This window comes from Nannospalax galili, unplaced genomic scaffold (assembly GCF_000622305.1).
Source record: "Nannospalax galili isolate Female #2095 unplaced genomic scaffold, S.galili_v1.0 scaffold1619, whole genome shotgun sequence".
Lineage (NCBI taxonomy): Eukaryota > Metazoa > Chordata > Mammalia > Rodentia > Spalacidae > Nannospalax > Nannospalax galili.
In genome coordinates, this window is record NW_008342739.1 from 617267 (window position 1) to 637455 (window position 20189).

Consider the following 20189-nt stretch of genomic DNA (forward strand, 5'->3'; position numbering starts at 1 on the left):
TCCAGCCCATTGTGAAGGGCACCATTTAATGCGCTAGGCCCTAAACTGTCTAAGAGTGAAGAAAGTCAGTTGAGTCTAGGGCAGAAGCAGGCAGGCTCAAGGAACAGCACGTAAGAGAGGGCAGAAAGACTGTAAGAGCCAAAACAACTGCAAAACTGTCTCTTCTGGGCAAGACGGGCAGTTGTCATGGACGCATTTGTCTCTGCTCTACTCTGACTGTGGATGTGGTGTGACCAGTGGTTTCAAGCTCCTGCCTCTGTGACTTGCACACAATGATGGACTGTTACCTTGAAATGTAAGCCAAGTAAACCTTTTCTCCCATATGTTGCTTTTGGGCAGGGCTTTTTATCACAATAGAAATGAAAACAGAGACACTGGCGTCTAAGAAACTTTTCTGAAGGCAAGGTAAACTTTCATCTAACACATTTCAGAACAAAGCATCTATAGAAGCAGCAATTTTAGCAGGTTTCATTTCTGTAATCTTAAATTCCTACAGAAACATCACTGAGTTCAAGATCAAAGTCATCCTCACCCACACAGGGAGAGTTCAAGGCCAGCCTGGGTTGTGTGAGAACCTTTCTCAACAACAAACAAAAACACATAAAAGTACATAATAAAGGACGCTGGCACTCCTATGACTCTTTGAATTTCCAGTCTTTGAGATGATTCTCCAGCCCATTCCGTCATGAAGGAGAAAGCCTAAACAATGGACGGTCTCCTTGCTCCCATTGTTCCACCTAAGGAAACACAAAGTAGCCCTCTACGTCTTTTTCAGTATTTCTAGACAAGCCCACCAGTGTTGGAGACACAGAGTTATGGCAGTTACACAAACTTTGACTTTGAATAAGCATTGCTTTTGCAAAAATAAATCATGACTCATTCATTAAAGTTTACATTTAAAAGAAAATATTACATACAATATACCTGTTCCAAGCAGAATAAGTTAAAGGTAAGATTTAAAGTAGAACCTGCCAGGAAATATTAAAGTAACCCACAGAACATGTGATATAGATCTGGGTTGCAGTATCAGCAGTAAAAAGTTTGTTTTGTTTGGCCACATCCAGATTCTAGTTGTTAGCAAAGAATAATGGAAAGAATGAGTGGAATGTATAAATGAAGACTTCTTTCTATCTAGAGAAATGAGTCATAAAACCATGTGATCAATATGAGCAGCAAAGGCTCTTGGTGATTTGGCTCTAAACAATGACACAGCAAAATATGAAGAAGTTGACACTGTAGCACTTGTCTATAACCCCAGCATTTGGGAGGTGAAGGCAGGAGGATCAAGAGTCAAAATCTGTGGGCACGATTCTGTTCTCATCCTTCACCAGAGAACCTTATTTCTGAGGTGTGCAGAGGTTAACAAAGAGAACCATAAATGATCAAAGTGCAGAGAATGAGTGACTATGGAGTGCTAATTCCCAATGACAGCTGAATCACGCCTCGTACTCAGGGAAGAGAGGGCAGAAAGACTGTGCCAGAGAGGCTGAGGACTGCTAAAACGTCTCTTCTGAAAATGACAGGCAGCGGTAATCAAGAACTCTCAACAGCTATGGCTGCCTACGTAAGACCTGCACAAGATCAATCTTACTACCCCCATCATGGATGGACAGAGCTCACAGGGCTCCACACCTGGCTGGGAAACCAATGACCATCAAGGGTCAACAGGAAGAGCAAGTTTTCCTCAGGGTGGAGCTCGTGGTAGGTTATCCACGCTACAGTGGACGTCCCAACATCATGTAGGTAACATTAATTGGTCTTAGGTTTTACACACACACACACACACACACACACACACACATACACACACACACACAAAGAAGACATGAAGTTGGGATGGAGGGACTCAGGAGAAATTGGAGGGGGGAATGAAGAGTGGACTTCATAAAAATAAAATATATTCATGTATGAAGGGGGGGAAAAACCCCTAATTTTTAAAGGAATTCAATTACAACTCACCTAGGGACAAAAATATCACAACAAAAACAAAGAGTTCAAGGTCATCCTTAGCTACGCAGTAAATCTGAGGCCATTTTACACAACATGAAACCCTGTCTCAAAACTTAAAAAGACTAGCCAGAGACTTGCTAAAGCAATATAGTCTGAATTGTATCTCTCCCCTCTCTAAATTCAAATAATGAAACATAAGGAAGAACTTTAGGAGGCTAGGTCAAGAGGGTAGAGCCTTCAGGAATCAGATTAGCACGCTGATACATCTGAGGGTAGGTGGGCATGGTGGCTCGTGCCTGTAATTCCTATAGTAGGGAGGCAAAGAAAGAGGCAGGTAAATATCTTTGACTACATAGTGAGACATCGTCTCAAAAGAAAAAAGAAAAAGAAAAGAAAGGCAATCTAAGACAGCTTAATCATTCCTTTCAGCACATAAACACACAATTAAAGGAGGTCTCTCGTTAAACACTAAATCTGCTGACACAGTGATCTACAAACTTCCAGTCTCCAAAATTCAAGAGTGTTAAATATCTGTTGCTTGTAAACCTAAGGTATTTTTCTGATAGCAGCCCAACTAAACTAAGACAAGATCTGATTCACAATTTTAGGACCACAGTTATTTGATTTTTCCACTGAAAAAGCACTTTTTCCTACCTATGGTCTATCAAATATCACTTATTACCCATAATCTTTATTGAATGAAGTAATGTTATTTATACTACAGCAACATGATTAAATAAAAGAGATCTGAGATAGCAATATATCCACAAGAATCATTAAAAAGATCAATTTTAGCTGGGCATGGTGGCGAATGCCTTTAATCCTAGGACTAAAGGCAGGCGGATCTCTGTGAGTTCCAGGCCAGCCTGGTCTACATAGTGAGTTCCAGGCCCGCTGGGGCTACAGGGAGACCGTCTCAAAACAAAAACAAAAACAAGCAAACAAAAGAGCAAGTTTTGGGTTTTTTTTTGGTCTTTTTGAGACAGGGTCTCTCTGTAGCCCCAGCTGTCCTGGAACTCACTAAGTAGACCAGGCTGGCCTTGAACTCACAAACTCACAGAGATCCGCTTGCCTCTGCCTCCCGAGTACTGGGATTAAAGGCGTGCACCACCACGCCTGGCAAGAGCAAAAATCAGATGGCTTCAGGTTGTTTGTGAGGGAAGTTCAAGAGACTCCGAAAATGACACAAGATATTGCCACAGCCATGGCTGCCTCCCAGATCTTGAAGGTAAGACCCTATTGCTCAGACAGGACACACTTTGGACATAGGACTTGAAGCAATCGATCTGGAAGCCTCCTCCCTGAAAACTAGCTCTCACAGTATCAGCGGATACTATGCAAACTGCCAAAGGAGAAAACCAATCAACGATCCCATCCAGCTATAAAGTCTACAAACTACAACAATGATCAGACCAGCAAACACTCTACATTGGTGCAGTAGTGGCACTTTTACCTTGAAGGTAATCCACAGCTGTCTACTTGGACTAATGGCCCTCTCAATGGTAAGGAACTCATGTGCTACTGTAAACATAGCACAGACCCTTGAGAAAATCCTACTTTTGTCACATCCCTACACCAATGTAATTTCTTACTATATTCTGAACACATTCCCTTATATTTACAGAAGTGTACCTCTCAACACTAATTAAACAAGGCTCTTTTTGCAACAGATGAACTCACAGCAATGGTAGCAACATCATACACAAGACCCAGGTAAGCTCAAGTCAGACAAAAATCCAGCACTGAAGTCTGGAAGTGGGTAAGAAGAATCTCCAATGTTAGTGAGGAACTATTAGCAACCAGTAACTGCTGGAGAGGAAAAAATTGGTTTTCTTTAAGGGTGTAACACTAGATAAGTTGACCAGGCTCCAGTGATAGACACACACTGAAGGACACTGGAGGACCCAAATTTGACTCGATAGACCTTAATAAAAATAAGACAGAAAGGCTCCCTAGATGACTGGTAAAGAGAGAAACTGGGGTGCAGAGAGGTGAGTGGTCAAAATATACTGTATGAATTTCACAAAAATGCACTTAAATGGAAAAACTTAAAAACTAGATTTTTTTTCTTAATCGAGCCTGAAAGGAAATATTTTTTAAATTTAGATTTATTTTTATTTTATGAGTGTTTGCCGACATGTATGTATGGATGCTACATGAGTAGCTGGTGCCCACAGAAACATAAGAGGGCATCAGATGACCTGGAACTGGAGTCACAGATGGATCTGAGTTGTCATGTGGCTACCTGGAATGGAAGGAACCTGGGTCCTTTGCTGGCCTGGAACTCACTATGTAGACCAGGCTAGCCTTGTATTCACAGAGATCCACCTGCCTCTGCTAAGGGCATGAGCCACCATGCCAGCCCAGAAGTATTTCTTATAAAAGTGTGTCAGTGTTCCTAAACCATTCACCTGTAATGGCTACTATGTTTTTCATGGTTACCTGGAGGTTATATGTGGATCCTGGTGTATCATACAAATGGAGAGGTAGTCGTTCAATTGATTCTAATACAGCTATTAACTTTCGAATTAATGCAACTGCTGGTCTACTGTGAAAAGAAAAAAAAGAGCTTTTGTGTAATTTCATGTAAATATTGACACAGAAACCTCAATAACCAACCTTATATAGCCCCTCTGCTTTCCTCATGGCTACGGAGAAAGATTTCATTTTACCCTAGACAACTTCCTTCTTACGTGTGGGCGTGCGTGCGTGCACGTGTGTGTCTGTGTGTAGGTGGGTGCATTCTGAGTGAAGTTCCCAAGACAACTTGCAGGAATTGGTCCTCTCCTTCTACCATGTGGTGGGTTCCAGAAACTGAACTCAGATCCTCAGGCTTGGTGGCAAACACTGACCCACTAGCCATCTCAGCAGTTCCTAGGCAACTTCTGAGCAGTCAGAGATACTCTAATTCATTTTACTTAAGAATAAAAGATTTAAATTTCTAATTAAACTTTTCCATTATGCACAAAGCATATGTAATTTATATTTTAATATTTGAAGAACTTTATAATACTTGTTATATTAAAAGACCATAAGGTGGAGATGTTTGAAAATATTTGGTGGGCAAGAATATCACAACATAAACTTTTTCACACATCATGAAGGTATACACTCATAAGGTTTTTTGGAAAATAACTGAAAATTTTAGGTCAAAGAGTTTTTTAAAAAAATCATCCATAACACTTAACACAATAATATCACTTAAAGAATTTATATCAACCGGGCATGGTGGCACATGCCTTTAATCCCAGCACTTGGGAGGCAGAGGCAGGCAGTTCTTTGTGAGTTCAAGGCCAGCCTGGTCTACATAGTGAGTTCCAGGACAGCTGGGGCTACAAGGAGACCCTGTCGCAAAAAGACCAAAAAAAAAAAAAAAAAAAAGAAGAATTTATATAGACATTTTAATCAAGATAAGTACTTTTTAAAATTAGCAATAATTTGCAGAGAGAAAATGTTTACTACAGTAATATATCTTTTTCTTTTAAGGAAGTAGGATAGGATGGAAACAGGGCTGTCCTGGAACTTGCTCAGATGGCCATAAACTCTCAATCCTCTTGTCTCTGTCTCCTTAGGGTTCGGATTATAGGAATACTGCCATTATACCCAGCTTAACACAGTAGTATTTCAATAAATTATTATCCATAAAGATATAACATACACTCATTAGAAATCAAACTAGCTGAATTTCAGTTATCATTAAAAAAATTTTCAGTCATATTCAAAGGTAAGCAAAATCATACTCTCATCAACCTAAGATTCAGTTTAAACAATTTGCTTCTAATGACCAATCTACCACTATTGGTAAGTCCAGCTAGGTCTTTCATTTCCATATAATCTGAAGAAAATGAGAGTACATCATTTTATACGAAAGTATATTTGTCCCTACAAAAGAATACTTAAAATTTGCTCTTGCAGAGGACCCGGGTTTGATTCCCAGCACCCACACGGTGGCTACAAACTGTCCTTAATTCCAGTTCCAGGGGAATCCGAAGTCCTTTTCTGACCTCCGTGCATTGCACAACACAAGTGCACACACATACATGCAGGCAATACACTCATACACATAAAATAAAAATAATAAAATATAAAAAAATATATTATTACAGTTAAAGAAGAATTAGCAATTATCACTTGATATGAAATATTTAGCCAGTGTTCAACTTACTAACTTTTAAAAAATTTAGCCTAGGCTGATCTTCTTTCTAAAAAAAGTATTTTACATGTATGAGTATTTTGCCTGCATATACATAGCTGTACCATGTATGTGCACTGCCCTTGGAAACCAGAAGAGGGCATTAGATCCTCTGGAAATGGAGTTACAGACAGTTGTGAGCTGCCATGTGGGTGCTCGGAATAGAACACAGACCCTCTGCAAATGCAGCCAATGCTCTTAACCACTGAGACCTCTCTCCAGTCCTCCAGGCTGGTCTACGCACAATCCTGTCTCTCTACTACAAGAACTACAGATGTGTTTCATCCAGCTTTTTATATTTTTGGTTTTTTTCTACCCAGCTTTTTATATTTTTCAAATAGACGCTCACTATATAGCACAGGTTGGCCTCAAATTCATTACGTAGCTCAACTTACTCTAATGTAAGAGATCAGATGAGTTCTTAATAAGGTTTATTTATTTATTTATTTTTATTTATTTATTTATTGATTGATTGATTGATTGATTGATTGATTTTGGTCTCTTTTGAGACAGGGTCTCCTTGTAGCCCCAGCTGTCCTGAAACTCACTATGCAGACCAGGCTGGCCTTGAACTCACAAAGATCTGCCTGCCTCTGCAGTGCTGGGGTTAAAGGTGTGCGCCACCATGCCCAGCCTAATAAAGTTTATTTTTATTATATCAGATTAAGAAAAAATTTCAAACATTTTCACGTATATTTACAATACAAACTACTTTTTAATTGAATAAAAGAATTCCTTTTATGCATAAACACAGAGTTGCCTAAAGGAAGTATACCAGGTGTGCAACAGTACAGGCGCCCAAAGAGAAGACACGTGGGGTTTCTGTTTTGGTTTTGGTGCTAAGGATTGAACCCAAGGTTTTCAATATGGTAATCATATTCACACAGAGTCCCAGTCCTTAAGAGTTTACCTTTCATCATCTTCATTCTCACTAAAGGCTGTTTTGAAAACATTTATTCTTTCTACCAGTTGACTACAATCTTGTTTCATATCCAAATCTATGCTCTAAAGAAAAACAAAAAGCAGATGAAGCAGAAACACATTCACAGATCTTAAACGTGAATAAACAATGTAACATGATCACTAACATTATTTTACAAAGTAATTTGGGTACTTGATATATTCACTTTGTGTAACTTATGAGGAAAGCAGAGCTGTGAGTAGTGTTAACTCTTAAGCTGAAGAGCCTTTTCAACAAAACTTTGACTAGATTTACAATTTCAGTAAGATCTATAGAATTACTGAAAACTCATAAAGGCATGAATATTTTTAAATTACCAATACAATTTAAGTAAATCATTACTCATTCAGCCTTCAATAAAATTCTTTTTACTGTATGATCAGCAGGCCATGACCAACACAAGGTGTCCCTCCTCACTGATGTTATAAGGCAGTCAGTCAGTCACCAGTTATGCTTCCATGCCAATGTTTCCCAAAGTATGCAAAAGGATTTCAGATTATGTGAAAGTAAATACTTTCTCAATACTACGTACTCCAGTAAGTTTGAGAAAAAAACTGATATATCAAAACCAGGATTTCACAGATATTAATATGTGATACATTATTATTTATCATTATAATTTCAGTAAATGAAAATAAATACAAATGGAAAATTTATGAATCAGACTCACTGAAGTAAAAGTAAACGAAGAAATTTTAACTTTATCATCACACATAAATATTAAGACTGGTTTAACACAGTGAGTAGAACTGAAATAAGAATGAGCTATTCAAGATAGACTATGTGCAAGAGAAACGGTTATTAGTAATTACATTGTCACACAAGCTTCTTAACACTGTTACCAAGTCATTTCATGCCTGTCGTTCAGTACTTAAGATTTTCTGTTGTATACAACTTAGGAAATCAGCAGTGGGTGATCTCAACTCTTAAGTTAAAATGCCTTTAATAAAACTGATTGAACTATGACTGCATAATTCAGAATCAAATGAAATCAATTATGTCCTTCAACTGGCTTAAATCATAAACAACGGCTAGAGAAATCGGGGTAGTAACATCTACTGCTTCTACCACTTTCTAGCACTAGCAACTCACACTGTGGAGGACAGTGAGCAGAGCCTGGACCAGCCCACTGCTGCACATCTCATAGGGCGAGATTGTGTTCTCATCCTTCAGAAGCACAATCAGGTTTTCCAAAGCCGTCTTCATTAGATCTCGCCAAGTGTTTTCACTTTCGATGCACTGCAAGAAAAAAGAAATTAGTGAAAACAGTGCAAAAACACTGACCCAGGCCCTTAAGATAACAGTGTATCCTAACACTAATCACCATGAAAATCTATTAAATAATTACACTAGAGTAAAAGTTCAAATTTGTAAAGCAAATTATCTCTACCACAGGCCAGCAATCTTTTTTTGTAAAGGGCCCACCACAAATACTTTGGGATTTTTAAAAAAAATTTATTTTACAGACCGGAGAGATGGCTGCTCTTCCAGAGGACCCAGGTTCAAGTCCCAGCACCTACCTGGCGGCCAACTGTCTCTAACTCCAGTTGCAAATGATCTGGCCTCCAAGGGCTTTGTAAGACATGGGTACAAAACACTCATACATATAAAATAAAACTAAGTAAATTTTTGAAATAACCTTTAAAAAAAGAGTTAAGTGTGTGTTTATGTGAGTGACTGGGAGCAGGGTGTGAACATGTGTATGCATGCATGGAGGCCTGAGGCATCAGATTCCCTGAAGCTGGACTTACATGGATACTGGGAACTAAACTCAGATCCATGAAAGAGCAGTATGTGCTCTTAATTGCTGAGCCATCTCTCTAAGCCTCAATATTTTAGGTTTTGCAGGCCATAGAGTTTCTGTCCAAGCCTACTATCACAATACCAAAGTAGTCAGCCAGCCTGGTCTACACAGTGAGTTCCAGGCCAGAAGCAGCTACAGGGAGACCCTGTCTCAAAAAGACAAAAAAAAAAGGGGGGGGGTTGGAGAGAAGGCTCAGCGGTTTAAAGAACTGGCTGCTCTTGCAGAGGATCCAGGTTCACTTCCCAACACCCACATGGTGGCTAAGAACCATCCGTAACTCCAGTTCCAAGGGATCCTACACCTTCTTCTGACCTCCGCAGGCACTGCACGACATGGATGCACTTACAAAGATGAAGGCAATACACTCATGCACATAAAAAATAATTTTAAAAAAAGACCAAAAAAAAAAAAAACCATAAAAACCCTTTCAGGAGGCTGGAGAGATGGCTCAGTGGTTAAGAGCACTGACTGCTCTTGCAGAGGACCTGGGTTCGATTCCCAGCACCCACATGGTGGCTACAAACTGTCCTTAACTCCAGTTCCAAGGGAATCCGAAGCCCTGTTCTGACCTCCGAGGCATTGCATGACGTGGGTGCACTCACATACATGCAGGCAAAACACTCATACACATAAAAAAAAAAAAAAAATTTAAAAAAGAAAAAAAAAACACTTTCAGTCATGAGGCAGTTAGGGGAGCTTTCCTGCAAGGACATCTGAACTATGTGGCCCTTGCCTGCCCCTCCCGACTCTCAAGCACTTGAATAAAATGTTGTGACCTACAACAAATAAACAAAACCATAAAAACTATACTTGCCTCATAAAACAATACTAAATTAAATCGAAGAACAGATCTGGCTTCTGGGTTATAATTTGCTGGCTCTTACTCATTACCCAGAACATAAAAAGTATGCGGCAGGGTGGGGAGTGAACAAGACACAAACTAAAATTGGCTATGCACACCTATAATCCAAGCACTTGCAAGGCTGAGACAAGAAGATCACAAGTTCTAGGCCAGCATTAACCACACACGTAGACCCAGTCTCAAAAAGAAAAAGAAGTCAGGCATGATGGTACATGTCTGTAATGTCAGCCTGTAATGTCAGCACATGCCTGTAATGTAATGTTGTAGCCAGAGGAGCTCCTAAAGTCTCAGGTCAGCCTGATTTATACAGTGAGTTCCAGGCCTGCCAGGGGCTACACAGCAAGACCCTGCATCAAAAACAAGTGAAACTAAGCAAAGGAGAACAAATGAAGAGCTGACATACTTGTCTATTTGTATGAAGTTCCCAAGATGACTCTAGTTGAGTTGCTATGTTTCTGAGTGTAACTACTACTCCACGAGGCATGCTTTCAACAGCTTTGAAGTGGTCATCATATAAATCTCGAGCCATAGTTCGTACCTGTCCAAAGTAAGCAAAGAAATTGTAAATTTTCACTGCAATTAGCAATACCAACTTTTCAGCGTGAGCGCATGCGCACACACACACACACATACACAGTTAGGAAATAAACAACTTTTGAAGCTGAGGGTACAGCTTAGCAGTACTGTCTGCCTAACATACACGTACCACCAACTATAAAAAAATACAAGATTTTTAGGCCGTATCAACTTCCAAAATACTTTATTACTCTCACTCAACAAGCTCTAATGGCTGAAAAGGTGCTTACTCTTTTAACATTATTTTTTGGTTATTAAACCTTGTATTTTTTAAATATTTTATTTACTATTTTTATTTTATGTGTATGAGTGCACTGCCTGCATGTGAGTGCACCATGTGAGTGCACCCGTGTTGTGCAATGCCATGGAGGTCAGAAGAGGGCTTCGGACTCCTCTGGAACTGGAGTTAAGGATGGTTCGTAGCCGCCATGTGGGTGCTGGGAATCGAACCCGGGTCCTCTGCAAGAACAGTCAGTGCTGTTAACTGCTGAGCCATCTCTCCAGCCCCTAAACTTTATATCTATATGCCAAATAAGTACTTATTTAAAGTAACTTACATAATGTGTAAATATGTTCAAGAGAGCTTTTATTTTTATTAATTTTTGGTCTTTTTGAGACAGGGTCTCCCTGTAGCCACAGCCTGGCACTCACCAGATTGGCCTTGCACTCATAGAGATCTGCCTGCTTCTGCCTCAAAAGGGATTAAAGGCGTGAGCTACCATGCCCAGCAGAGCTTTTACTTTTTTTTTTTTTTTTTGGTCTTTTTGAGGCAGGGTCTCCCTGTAGCCCCAGCTGTCCTGGAACTCACTATGTAGACCAGGCTGGCCTTGAACTCACAGGGATCCGCCTGCCTCTGCCTCCCAAGTGCTGGGATTAAAGGCGGGCACCACCAAGCCCAGCTGAGCTTTTACTTTTAAACTAACAATAGTTTGTTCATGGTGAACCAATTAGAAAATACGAATAATACACCCAACACCCCAAAAAGGGTAATTAAAATTAAACCACTTCTATAAACCACTTCTATCAACCAAGGCTAAATCACCTGGAACCTGCTATATACAGGCTGGCCTAAAACTCAGACACCTGCCCTGCCTCTGCCTCTTGAGTGCTGGGATTAAAGGTGTGCACAATCATGCCTGATTGAGGCTCTATTTTTTTTTTTTTTTTCCGGTCTTTCTGAGATAGGGTCTCCCTATAGCTCCAGCTGTCCTGGAACTATGTAAACCAGGCTGGCCTTGAGCTCACAAAGATCCACCTGCCTCTGCCTCCCAAGAGTGAGGCTCTTTAAAAAAAAAAAAAAAAAAAAAAATTTATTTATTATTTTTATTTTATGTTTTTGAGTGTACTGCCTACATGTATGTAAGTGCACCCACGTTGTGCAATGCCCACAGAAGCCAGAAGGCAGCGTCGGATTCCCGTGGAACTGGAGTTACGGATGGGTGTTAGCCACCATGTAAGTGCTGGGAATCGAACCGAGGTCTTCTGCAAGAGCAGTCAGTGCTCTTAACCAGTAAGCCATCTCTCCAGCTCCAGGCTGACTCTTTAACACTGGGATATAATAGATTTCTAATTATTCACGAACAATATATATCACATTTATAAGCTTACACCTTTTACCATGGAAAGGAATGATCTTAATATCAATTGGGTATTAACAATCATCCAAGTTAAAACAAAGGTATCTAGGAGAATAACCCACACTTAGGTCTCATTAAATTTAGCATATGACACGATTTACAAACACGTGCTTAAATAATGTAAATTTAGGGTTTATCTGATTCTATTTTAATTACAGACTAAGACAACATTAATGCAACAGGAAAAAAAAACAAGTATTCAATAATATCTTTTCACTCAGAATGATTATGGTCTTCAGAATTTAAAACATAAGAAGTCCTATATATTAGATTTTGTAAAACTGTATTAAATCAAACATGACTTCATGGCTGGTGCCTATAATCTCAGTATTCAAGAAGCCGAGGCACAAAAATTGCTAAGAGCTCCAGGCTAACCTGGGCTACAGAGTAAAATTCTGACTCAAAAATAAAAAAAAGCAAAGGAAAAATGTGGACGGGAGGGACGGAGGGAGAGAGGGAGGGAATAACCAAGGGCTAGGATACAGCTCAGTGGTGGAATGCTTGCCTAGCATGCACAAAACTCTGAATTTGATCCTCAGGAAAAAGAAGGAAAAAAAGGCAACCAATAATTCTGTCTTTGGGTGCCAGCATGAGTGCATGCATTTGTGCATGTGCACATGCATGTGTGCCTACAGAGGCAAGAAGGGGATGCTGGCTAGATTCCCTGGTGCTGGGGTTACAGGCAGTTGTAAGCTGCCCAATGTGGGCACTGGGAACCAAACTCATGTCTTCTGGAAGAACAGCAAGAGCTCTTAACCACTAAGCCATCTCTCCAGCCCCAATTCATCCCTTTCTTTTTTTAGGAGTATAAAAATGTAGGATCTTTGATTTATGACCTTAATTATCAAATGTCAGTTGTCTGTTAATTTAAATCTGGCTGGTTGATACAACATACAAGTTAAACATCCTCATTCCTAAAACTTGACGCTCCAAAATCTGAAAACTATTAATTAACAATGCGATAGCACAAAATTATTAAAAATATTATATGGGGCTGGGTGTGGTGGCGCACACCTTTAATCCCAGCACTCAGGAGGCAGAGGCAGGTGGATCTCTGTGAGTTCAAGGCCAGCCTGGTCTACACAGTGAGTTCCAGGACAGCTGGGGCTACAGGGAGACCCTGTCTCAAAAAGACCAAAACACACACACACACACACACACACACACACACACACACACACACACACACACACGCACATACGAGTTCAAAGGCCTGCCTGGTCTAGGGAGTTCTAGGCCATCTGTGGCTACAGGGACACCCTGTCTCAAAAAGATCAAAACATACACAATCTCCCCACCCCCCCGGGGTCTCTGTATGAGGACTGGAGCAATGGCTCAGCAGTCAAGAGCACAGGCTGCTCTTGCAGAGGACCTGCGTTCAGTTCCTAGCACCCACATGGCAGTTAACACCATCTGTAACTCCAGTTCCAGGGAATCTGATGCCTTCTTCTGTCTTCCTATGGCATTGCACAACACAGGTGCACTTGCATACATGCAGGCAATATACTCAAACACATAATATAAAAATAAATTTTTTTTTAAATTAAAAAACTTGTATGAAGGACTGGGGATACAGCTCAATGGTACAGGGCCTGCCTAGCACACACAAGGCCATGGGTTTCATCCTTAGCACTGAAAACAAAAACATTGCATAAAATTACTTTCAAGTTGCATGTGTGAGGTATATATGAAATATAAATGAACAAGTTTGGGGTTTACAAAGTTGGGAAATCTTTCCAAGGCCTCATACGTGCCAGCCAATTACTCACTGGGCTACAAATCCCCTGGGAACTTAAAAATAATTTTTTTGTTTAGACTTAGGTTCTACCTTCAAGATAGCTCATGAATACATAAATTTTCCAGGAGCCAGAATATCCTAAAATCTGAAAACATGCCTAATACAAACATTTCAACTAAAAACTGGGCATGTTGACATACATTTCTAATCCTAGGACTTGAGATGGAGGGAGGAGGACCAGAAGTTCAAGGTTATTCTCAGCTAAATAACTGAGTTTGAGGCCAGTTGGGGTTCTATGAAACTTTATCACAAAAAAAAAAAAAAATCAATTAAGAGATACTTAGCATATATGTACTAGATATTTCCAGAAACTCCTAAAATAGCCATCAGCTTTATAAAAACTTCTAGTTACAGGGACTAGAGAGACTGCTCATCAATTAAGAAGGCATTGGAGTCCCTGGAACTGACTACTCTTGCAGACGACCTAGGTTCAATTCCCAGCACCTACATGGCAACTAATAGCCACCTGTAACTCCAGCTCCAGGGGCTCTGACACCCTCTTTTGGCCTCCACAGGCACTACATGACACAGGTGCACTTACATACATGCAGACAATATACTCATACACATAAATAAAAATGAATAAAAAAAAAAAAAACTTTATGGTTGTTCATTAAAGACTCCATGTTTACAAATTTGACTATTTGGTAAAATTTATTTGTAATCTCAAAATCTGAAATTATTTGTAGATTTTCATGGTTCTTCATAAATATATAGAGTTCAGCACATAATTTGTGTTGCTCAATATGCGAGTTCCCAGTTGAGTTCAAATAAAATGACATTTAACTCTCATATGATGAACAAATGTCCTTTTTCAAATCTATGTAGTGTCATATTGTTTACATTTGTGTTGGTTTAAACAATTTCACCATTTAACACATATACTAAAGTCTCATCTACTTTCTAAGTACAAGTCGATCATGAAGTATAAAACAAAACAAGGTTTGTGCTAAAAGTGAGAAAAAAAATCATTCCACAATATGGGTCAGTTTAATGTTATCAATCAATGACATATCCTAGGGCTCAGTTCACAAAATTTATGTGAATAATCAAAGTTATACTTAGCTCAAATTCCTTTTAGCGTATACCAGTTATCTTCAACTGAGTGAGATATTTCTCGCTGAAGCATTTCCAATATTTATCTGCCCTTATACTTTAAAAATGAAAACAGTAGCAACCAAAAGGTCATATAGCTATTCATTATTTAATTTATTATAGGGAGTGTGCACATACACACACACACCAGCTTACAAGTGAAAAGTCAAAAGACAACTTTTGGCAATCGGTTCTCTCGTTCCACCATATGGGGTCCAGGGATTTAACTCAGGCCCTCAGGCTTAGCAAGTTCCTTTCCATGCTGAGTCCTACATTCATTTTTGAACATTGAGGTCAATTCTTTCTAAAATCTACCATTGGAAAATACCCAGGACAACCCAGCATATTTACAGAACGGAGGATAGGAGTATCTTTTTTCATTCTTTTGATGTTTTTCTTTGGAAATAGGGTCTTGCTTGTAGCTAGTCTAGGCTGGCCTCACACCTGCTACACCTCCCAAGCTGGGTTAGCTTACAACAACCTGCCTCAGCCCCAGTACTGGGGTTATATTGTAAGTCACCATGCCTAGCCTTGAGTGTTTTCATTTAAAGGAGAAAATAATAATAAAAATAACTATTCAAACTAAAACTCATTCATTATAGGTCCTTTTCCCTGGCCTCAAATACCTACAAGCATAATGTATTTAAATACTATTTTGTGGGCTGGGCATGGTGGTGAATACTTTTAATTCCAGCACAAATACATAAAACAAACCTATCCTATATAGTCATTATAGGTAAGGTACATGTACTTGTCACTAGGTAACATTAAATCTAACTGGGACCCTTAAGGACAGGGTCTCACTATGTAGTCCTGGCTAGCCTCAAACTCAAGAGATCCACTTGCCTCTTCCAAGTGTTGGGATTAAAGGCAAGAGCCACTGTACCCAATCTTTTAATTTCTTTTTTAAATATTCAAAACTGCAAGGTGAGTATGGTGGCATACACCTTTAGCCCAGGCAGTGGAGGCAGAGGAAGGGGGACCCTCTGTGAGACTGAGACAAGTTCCAGGACAGCTGGGGCTACAGGGAAACCCTGTCTCAAAAAGACCAAAAAGAAAAAAGAAAAAAAAAGGAGAAAATAACAGAACTATAACAGCCTTCTTTTACTTACTTGTTTTAGTCATACTGGGGATTGAATCTAGCCACTTACATGTGCTAGGCAAGCATTCTATTACTGAGCTCTCAGCGCACCCCCACCCTTTTTATTTTTTACTGTTTGAGATAGGGTCCGGGCCAGCCTGAACTTACTCTGTACCCTAGGCAAGGCTTGAATTTGTTAATCTTCCTGCTTCAGCCTTCTGAGTAGCCTATGTCACCAGACCTGATAACTGGCCATGTTTTTAAATAACAATGCATATCTGATAAATTAACACTATGACATTTAAACCAATAATGTGCTTGCTTCTTGTTTTTCATTTGGGGTTTGTTTCAGTGGTGCTAGGAACCAGAGCTTTGGTCATGGTTAGGAGAGAAGAGCTCTACACTATCCTCCCTGGCTTTACCTCTAAAGTTCTGAGTTCATCTAAGAGGTCATTAAATCAAGTACTAAATGATCTAAATCTAGAACCAGGTTGTTAAGCTGCACCATAAAAAAGTATTAAATCTGGATTATAAAATTAAGCGACTTTTTAATTTGGTTTTATTCATTTTACTCAGTGTGTATGTGTGTGCGTATGCGTGTGTTTTGTGTGGGGGAGAAAAGTCTTGGGACTTTCACGACATGGATTTTGAGGATCAAACTCAACTCATTCGGCTTGGCAGCAAACACCATTACCTGTGCTAAGCCATTTCACCAGTCCATAAATTAAAAAATGTTTAAACAACGTTAAGTTTCATTCTTTTTCTCATTGATTTCTATTTTGCTTTCGTTTTAATATTGGCTTAACTATAAAAAGTAAACATAATATTATGCAAAATAATGAATAAAGGAAAAAGGGTAACTAAAAATACACTGTATTGGGAAGTTCATGTTAAACAGTTCAATTCTTCCAATGCTTATAATCTATGATTCAAAAGCTACTAAGGCCGTATATAAGGAAAAAGGACGCGGTACAAATATACCTTTTGTTTTGTTTTTTCCAACTTGGACTTTAATTTTCTGCCTCTTTTGCCAGTCCAGCCAGCCACAAATTCTGAACCTACAGGTTGGTGGGGAAGGAGCAACACAATGACAAAAGGACACTTCCAGAGACATTTTATTAAATTTGAACATATTCACATATTCTCACTTGATAAACTTGATTGCTATGGACTTACCCAGAGACGTTTCTGCAGTAAATGAATGTTTGGTTCCTCTATTAGATTCAAATACAAAACCAGGCAAATCTTCTTTCAGTACTGTAGCTTGCTGACCATCGGAATTATGAATAGCAATCTCTCCCTCTTTCAAACATGTTAATGACCAATTCCCCACAGTAAGTTTAGTGGGTCCTGGTGCTGAGAGTATAGGCTGACTTGAAGCAGATGGCTTGACTTGGCCTCGGGCTCTTTGTAACTTCTCTAAGAATTCACTTCTGCTTTCTAAAAAGACAAGGTGCTTGTTTTACAACATTTCAGACATTTAAATATACCAAGCTTACTGCAGTGTAAGTTCTATAAAGTAAATACCAGCAAAGTTTGCTCTTCAGCATCCTCTGGTTCATCTGACCTATGTAAGTTCAGGCTCAAAGCAATTCTACAGAAAATTTTTTAAATGAGATTTCTGAGAAAAAGATACAACTTGAGACATCAATATAGCCATGTAACTTATCATTTCATACAAAGAAAATAAACTTTCATCTGAAAGACTGAAGACTCGAAAGCAGCCATATGCTGTTCCTTGTCTCATAAAATAAACAGGGTTTCATGAAATGTTTTCACAGTATAGCAAATTTTTTGAGACAGAGCTTCATTTAGCCCAAGCTGGCATCTACTAGATAGCTAAGAATGACCTGATCCTCCTGCCTCCAACTTCCAAGTGCTAGAATCACAGTCTTGCACTACCATGTCCAGCTACAGTACAGTAACTTTCTCTATTAAATAAACTTTTCATGTGAACATAAAGTATATGCTACTTCTATAACAACAGTAGCAAAACTATGAGCCATAAAACAAACTGCAGAGCGAAGAAAATACTTTAACTGAAATAAAATATTACCTGAACTATCCGATCCACCTTCAGGACTACCACTTGAATACATGGTGGCAAGTTTTCCATCCAAGATAAATCTGAACCATCCATTACTGCCATTAGATAATTCCAAAGCTGCAGCATCACTCCAAACATATAAGCAGTCCCTTCCCCTAATTATTGACCAGTCTCTCCAATGATACGGTTTACCTTGCTGCAATTCTTTAGCGTCTTCTTGTGGTTCGTCCTCCTAAATGTGTAGAATGATTCAATGACATGTGGAAATAATTTCATTTCAGATATTCACAAGTACTTAGAAAACATGAGTATGAAGCAGATTTAGAATTAAAACATTCTAAATATAACATTCAGTTGCTTATAGTTCAATATGCATTATAATCAACCAATTACCTATAACTAAATCTTAAAATCAAGTCACTAAAAATGTTTTAAAATAATGACCAAAATTATTTCATGTCCAAGTACAGTGGTAAAGGTCAATGAATTAAGAGTTTTATATTAATACTCTAATACCTTGGTAAAGTCATTATATATCTGGTCTGTCAATTTGAAGAAATAGATGCTTAGGTGGGGTTAATGACATGCAAACCATATGACGCAACCAATTAGCAGAGAAGCTTATGGAAATAAATTCCTTGGATAAAAAAAATGGCCAGGTGTGGTGGTGCACACCTTTAATCCCAGCACTTGTGAGGCAGAGGCAGCTGAATCTCTGTGAGATCAAGGTCAGCCTGGTCTACATAGTGAGTTCCAGGACAGCTGGGGCTACAGGGAGACCTTGTCTCATAAAGAACAAAAAAAAAAATCAGAATTTAAATAAAATTAGATTGTAATCATTTCTTAGCCTAGCCTAGGATCCACAAGTTTTTAATGACATTTGAAAATGGAGAATAGGGCCATCAAGATGGCTCAGCAGGTAAAGGCATTTGCTGCCAGGCCTGACAACTTCAGCTTAATCTCTGGAACCCACACAATAAAAGGAGAAGGGAGACTTCTGAAGGTAGTCCTCTGAACACACATGCATGCCCAGTTCAAATACATATAATAGCATATGCACTAAATACACCAATGTGAAAAAACAGAAATTGAGACTATTGTCATGTATAGTAGCACATGCCATACCAACATCAGGAAGCAGAGGCAAGCAGATATCTGTTAAGTTCTAGGCCAGCCTGATCTACATACTCAGTTCCAAGGCAGCCAGAGCTACACAGTGAGATCCTGTCTTAACAAACAAAACAAAACAAAACATAAGGATGTTAACCATCATCAGATATCATTTTAATTCCTAGAATCTACATACTCTTCTTTTGTTTCATGCAGTGATTTATTGGGTATTTCCCAGAGGCATTAGAAAAGAGAACACAGGTGCTGGAGAGAGGGCTCAGGAGTTAACTGTCACGTGGGTGCTAGGATTTGAACCTGGGGCTTCTGCAAGAACAACCAGTGTTCTTAACTGCTGAGCCATCTCACCAGCCCCTAAAATAAAGTCTTTAAAAATAAAAAAGAGTGCTGGGGTTGGGCTGGGACTGGAGCCCAGGCAAGGCCTGGGTGGTCTGCTGGGGAGGATCAACTGAGAACATCCACACACAAAAAAATGACGATTACGAATTTCTCCAAACTTTAGACTTTCTGAAGAGCTAGGCAGAGAATTCACTAAAATGCTTGTCATACAAGTATGCAGACCTGAGCTGGATCCCCAGGCCTATGCAAAAATGCTGGGGAGGTAAAGATACCACAGGCCAGCCAGTCTAGCCTAATCAGCAAGACCCATGGTCCCAGTGAGACTGTCTTCAAAAAAACAAGGTGGGGCTCTGGCTAGATGGTTCAGCAGGTAAAGGTGCTTACAGTGCAAATCCAGTGACCTGAGACATAGCTCAGTACCTGGGAGGTACAAGAGGACCAGTTCAAACTACACAGAGTCAAAGAAGCCAGCCTGGTCTATATGAGCTCTTGTCTCAAAACAAAAAAAAAAAAACAACAACAACAAAAAAAACACACCTGACACACTGACACACATATACACCTGTCAGAAAAAAATGAGAAAACAAATGGGGCAAACGAGTTCTGGTACTCTTTAACTGTATTTGGAACTTCCCCTACACTTAAAATTTTATCAGCTAAAATTTGAAAGGAAAATTGACCAAAAATATACATATGTAGTGTTATTTTCTATTATCACT

General features: G+C 39.3%; 1 protein-coding gene across 4 annotated transcripts in view; it reads right to left on the reverse strand.

Annotated features, from left to right (window-relative positions):
• Positions 1–20189, reverse strand: part of Hectd1 (HECT domain E3 ubiquitin protein ligase 1) — a 97421-nt gene that overhangs the window by 41255 nt on the left and 35977 nt on the right. For all 4 annotated transcript variants that reach the window (XM_008838803.3, XM_017799569.2, XM_008838802.3 and 1 more), the window contains exons 13-19: positions 18013–18235; positions 17133–17396; positions 16938–17014; positions 10173–10307; positions 8196–8342; positions 7053–7147; positions 4393–4498 (exon numbers count right to left, since the gene is read on the reverse strand). In XM_008838803.3, the coding sequence (XP_008837025.1) occupies positions 4393–4498; positions 7053–7147; positions 8196–8342; positions 10173–10307; positions 16938–17014; positions 17133–17396; positions 18013–18235 (1047 nt within the window). The remainder of the gene's footprint in view (positions 1–4392; positions 4499–7052; positions 7148–8195; positions 8343–10172; positions 10308–16937; positions 17015–17132; positions 17397–18012; positions 18236–20189) is intronic.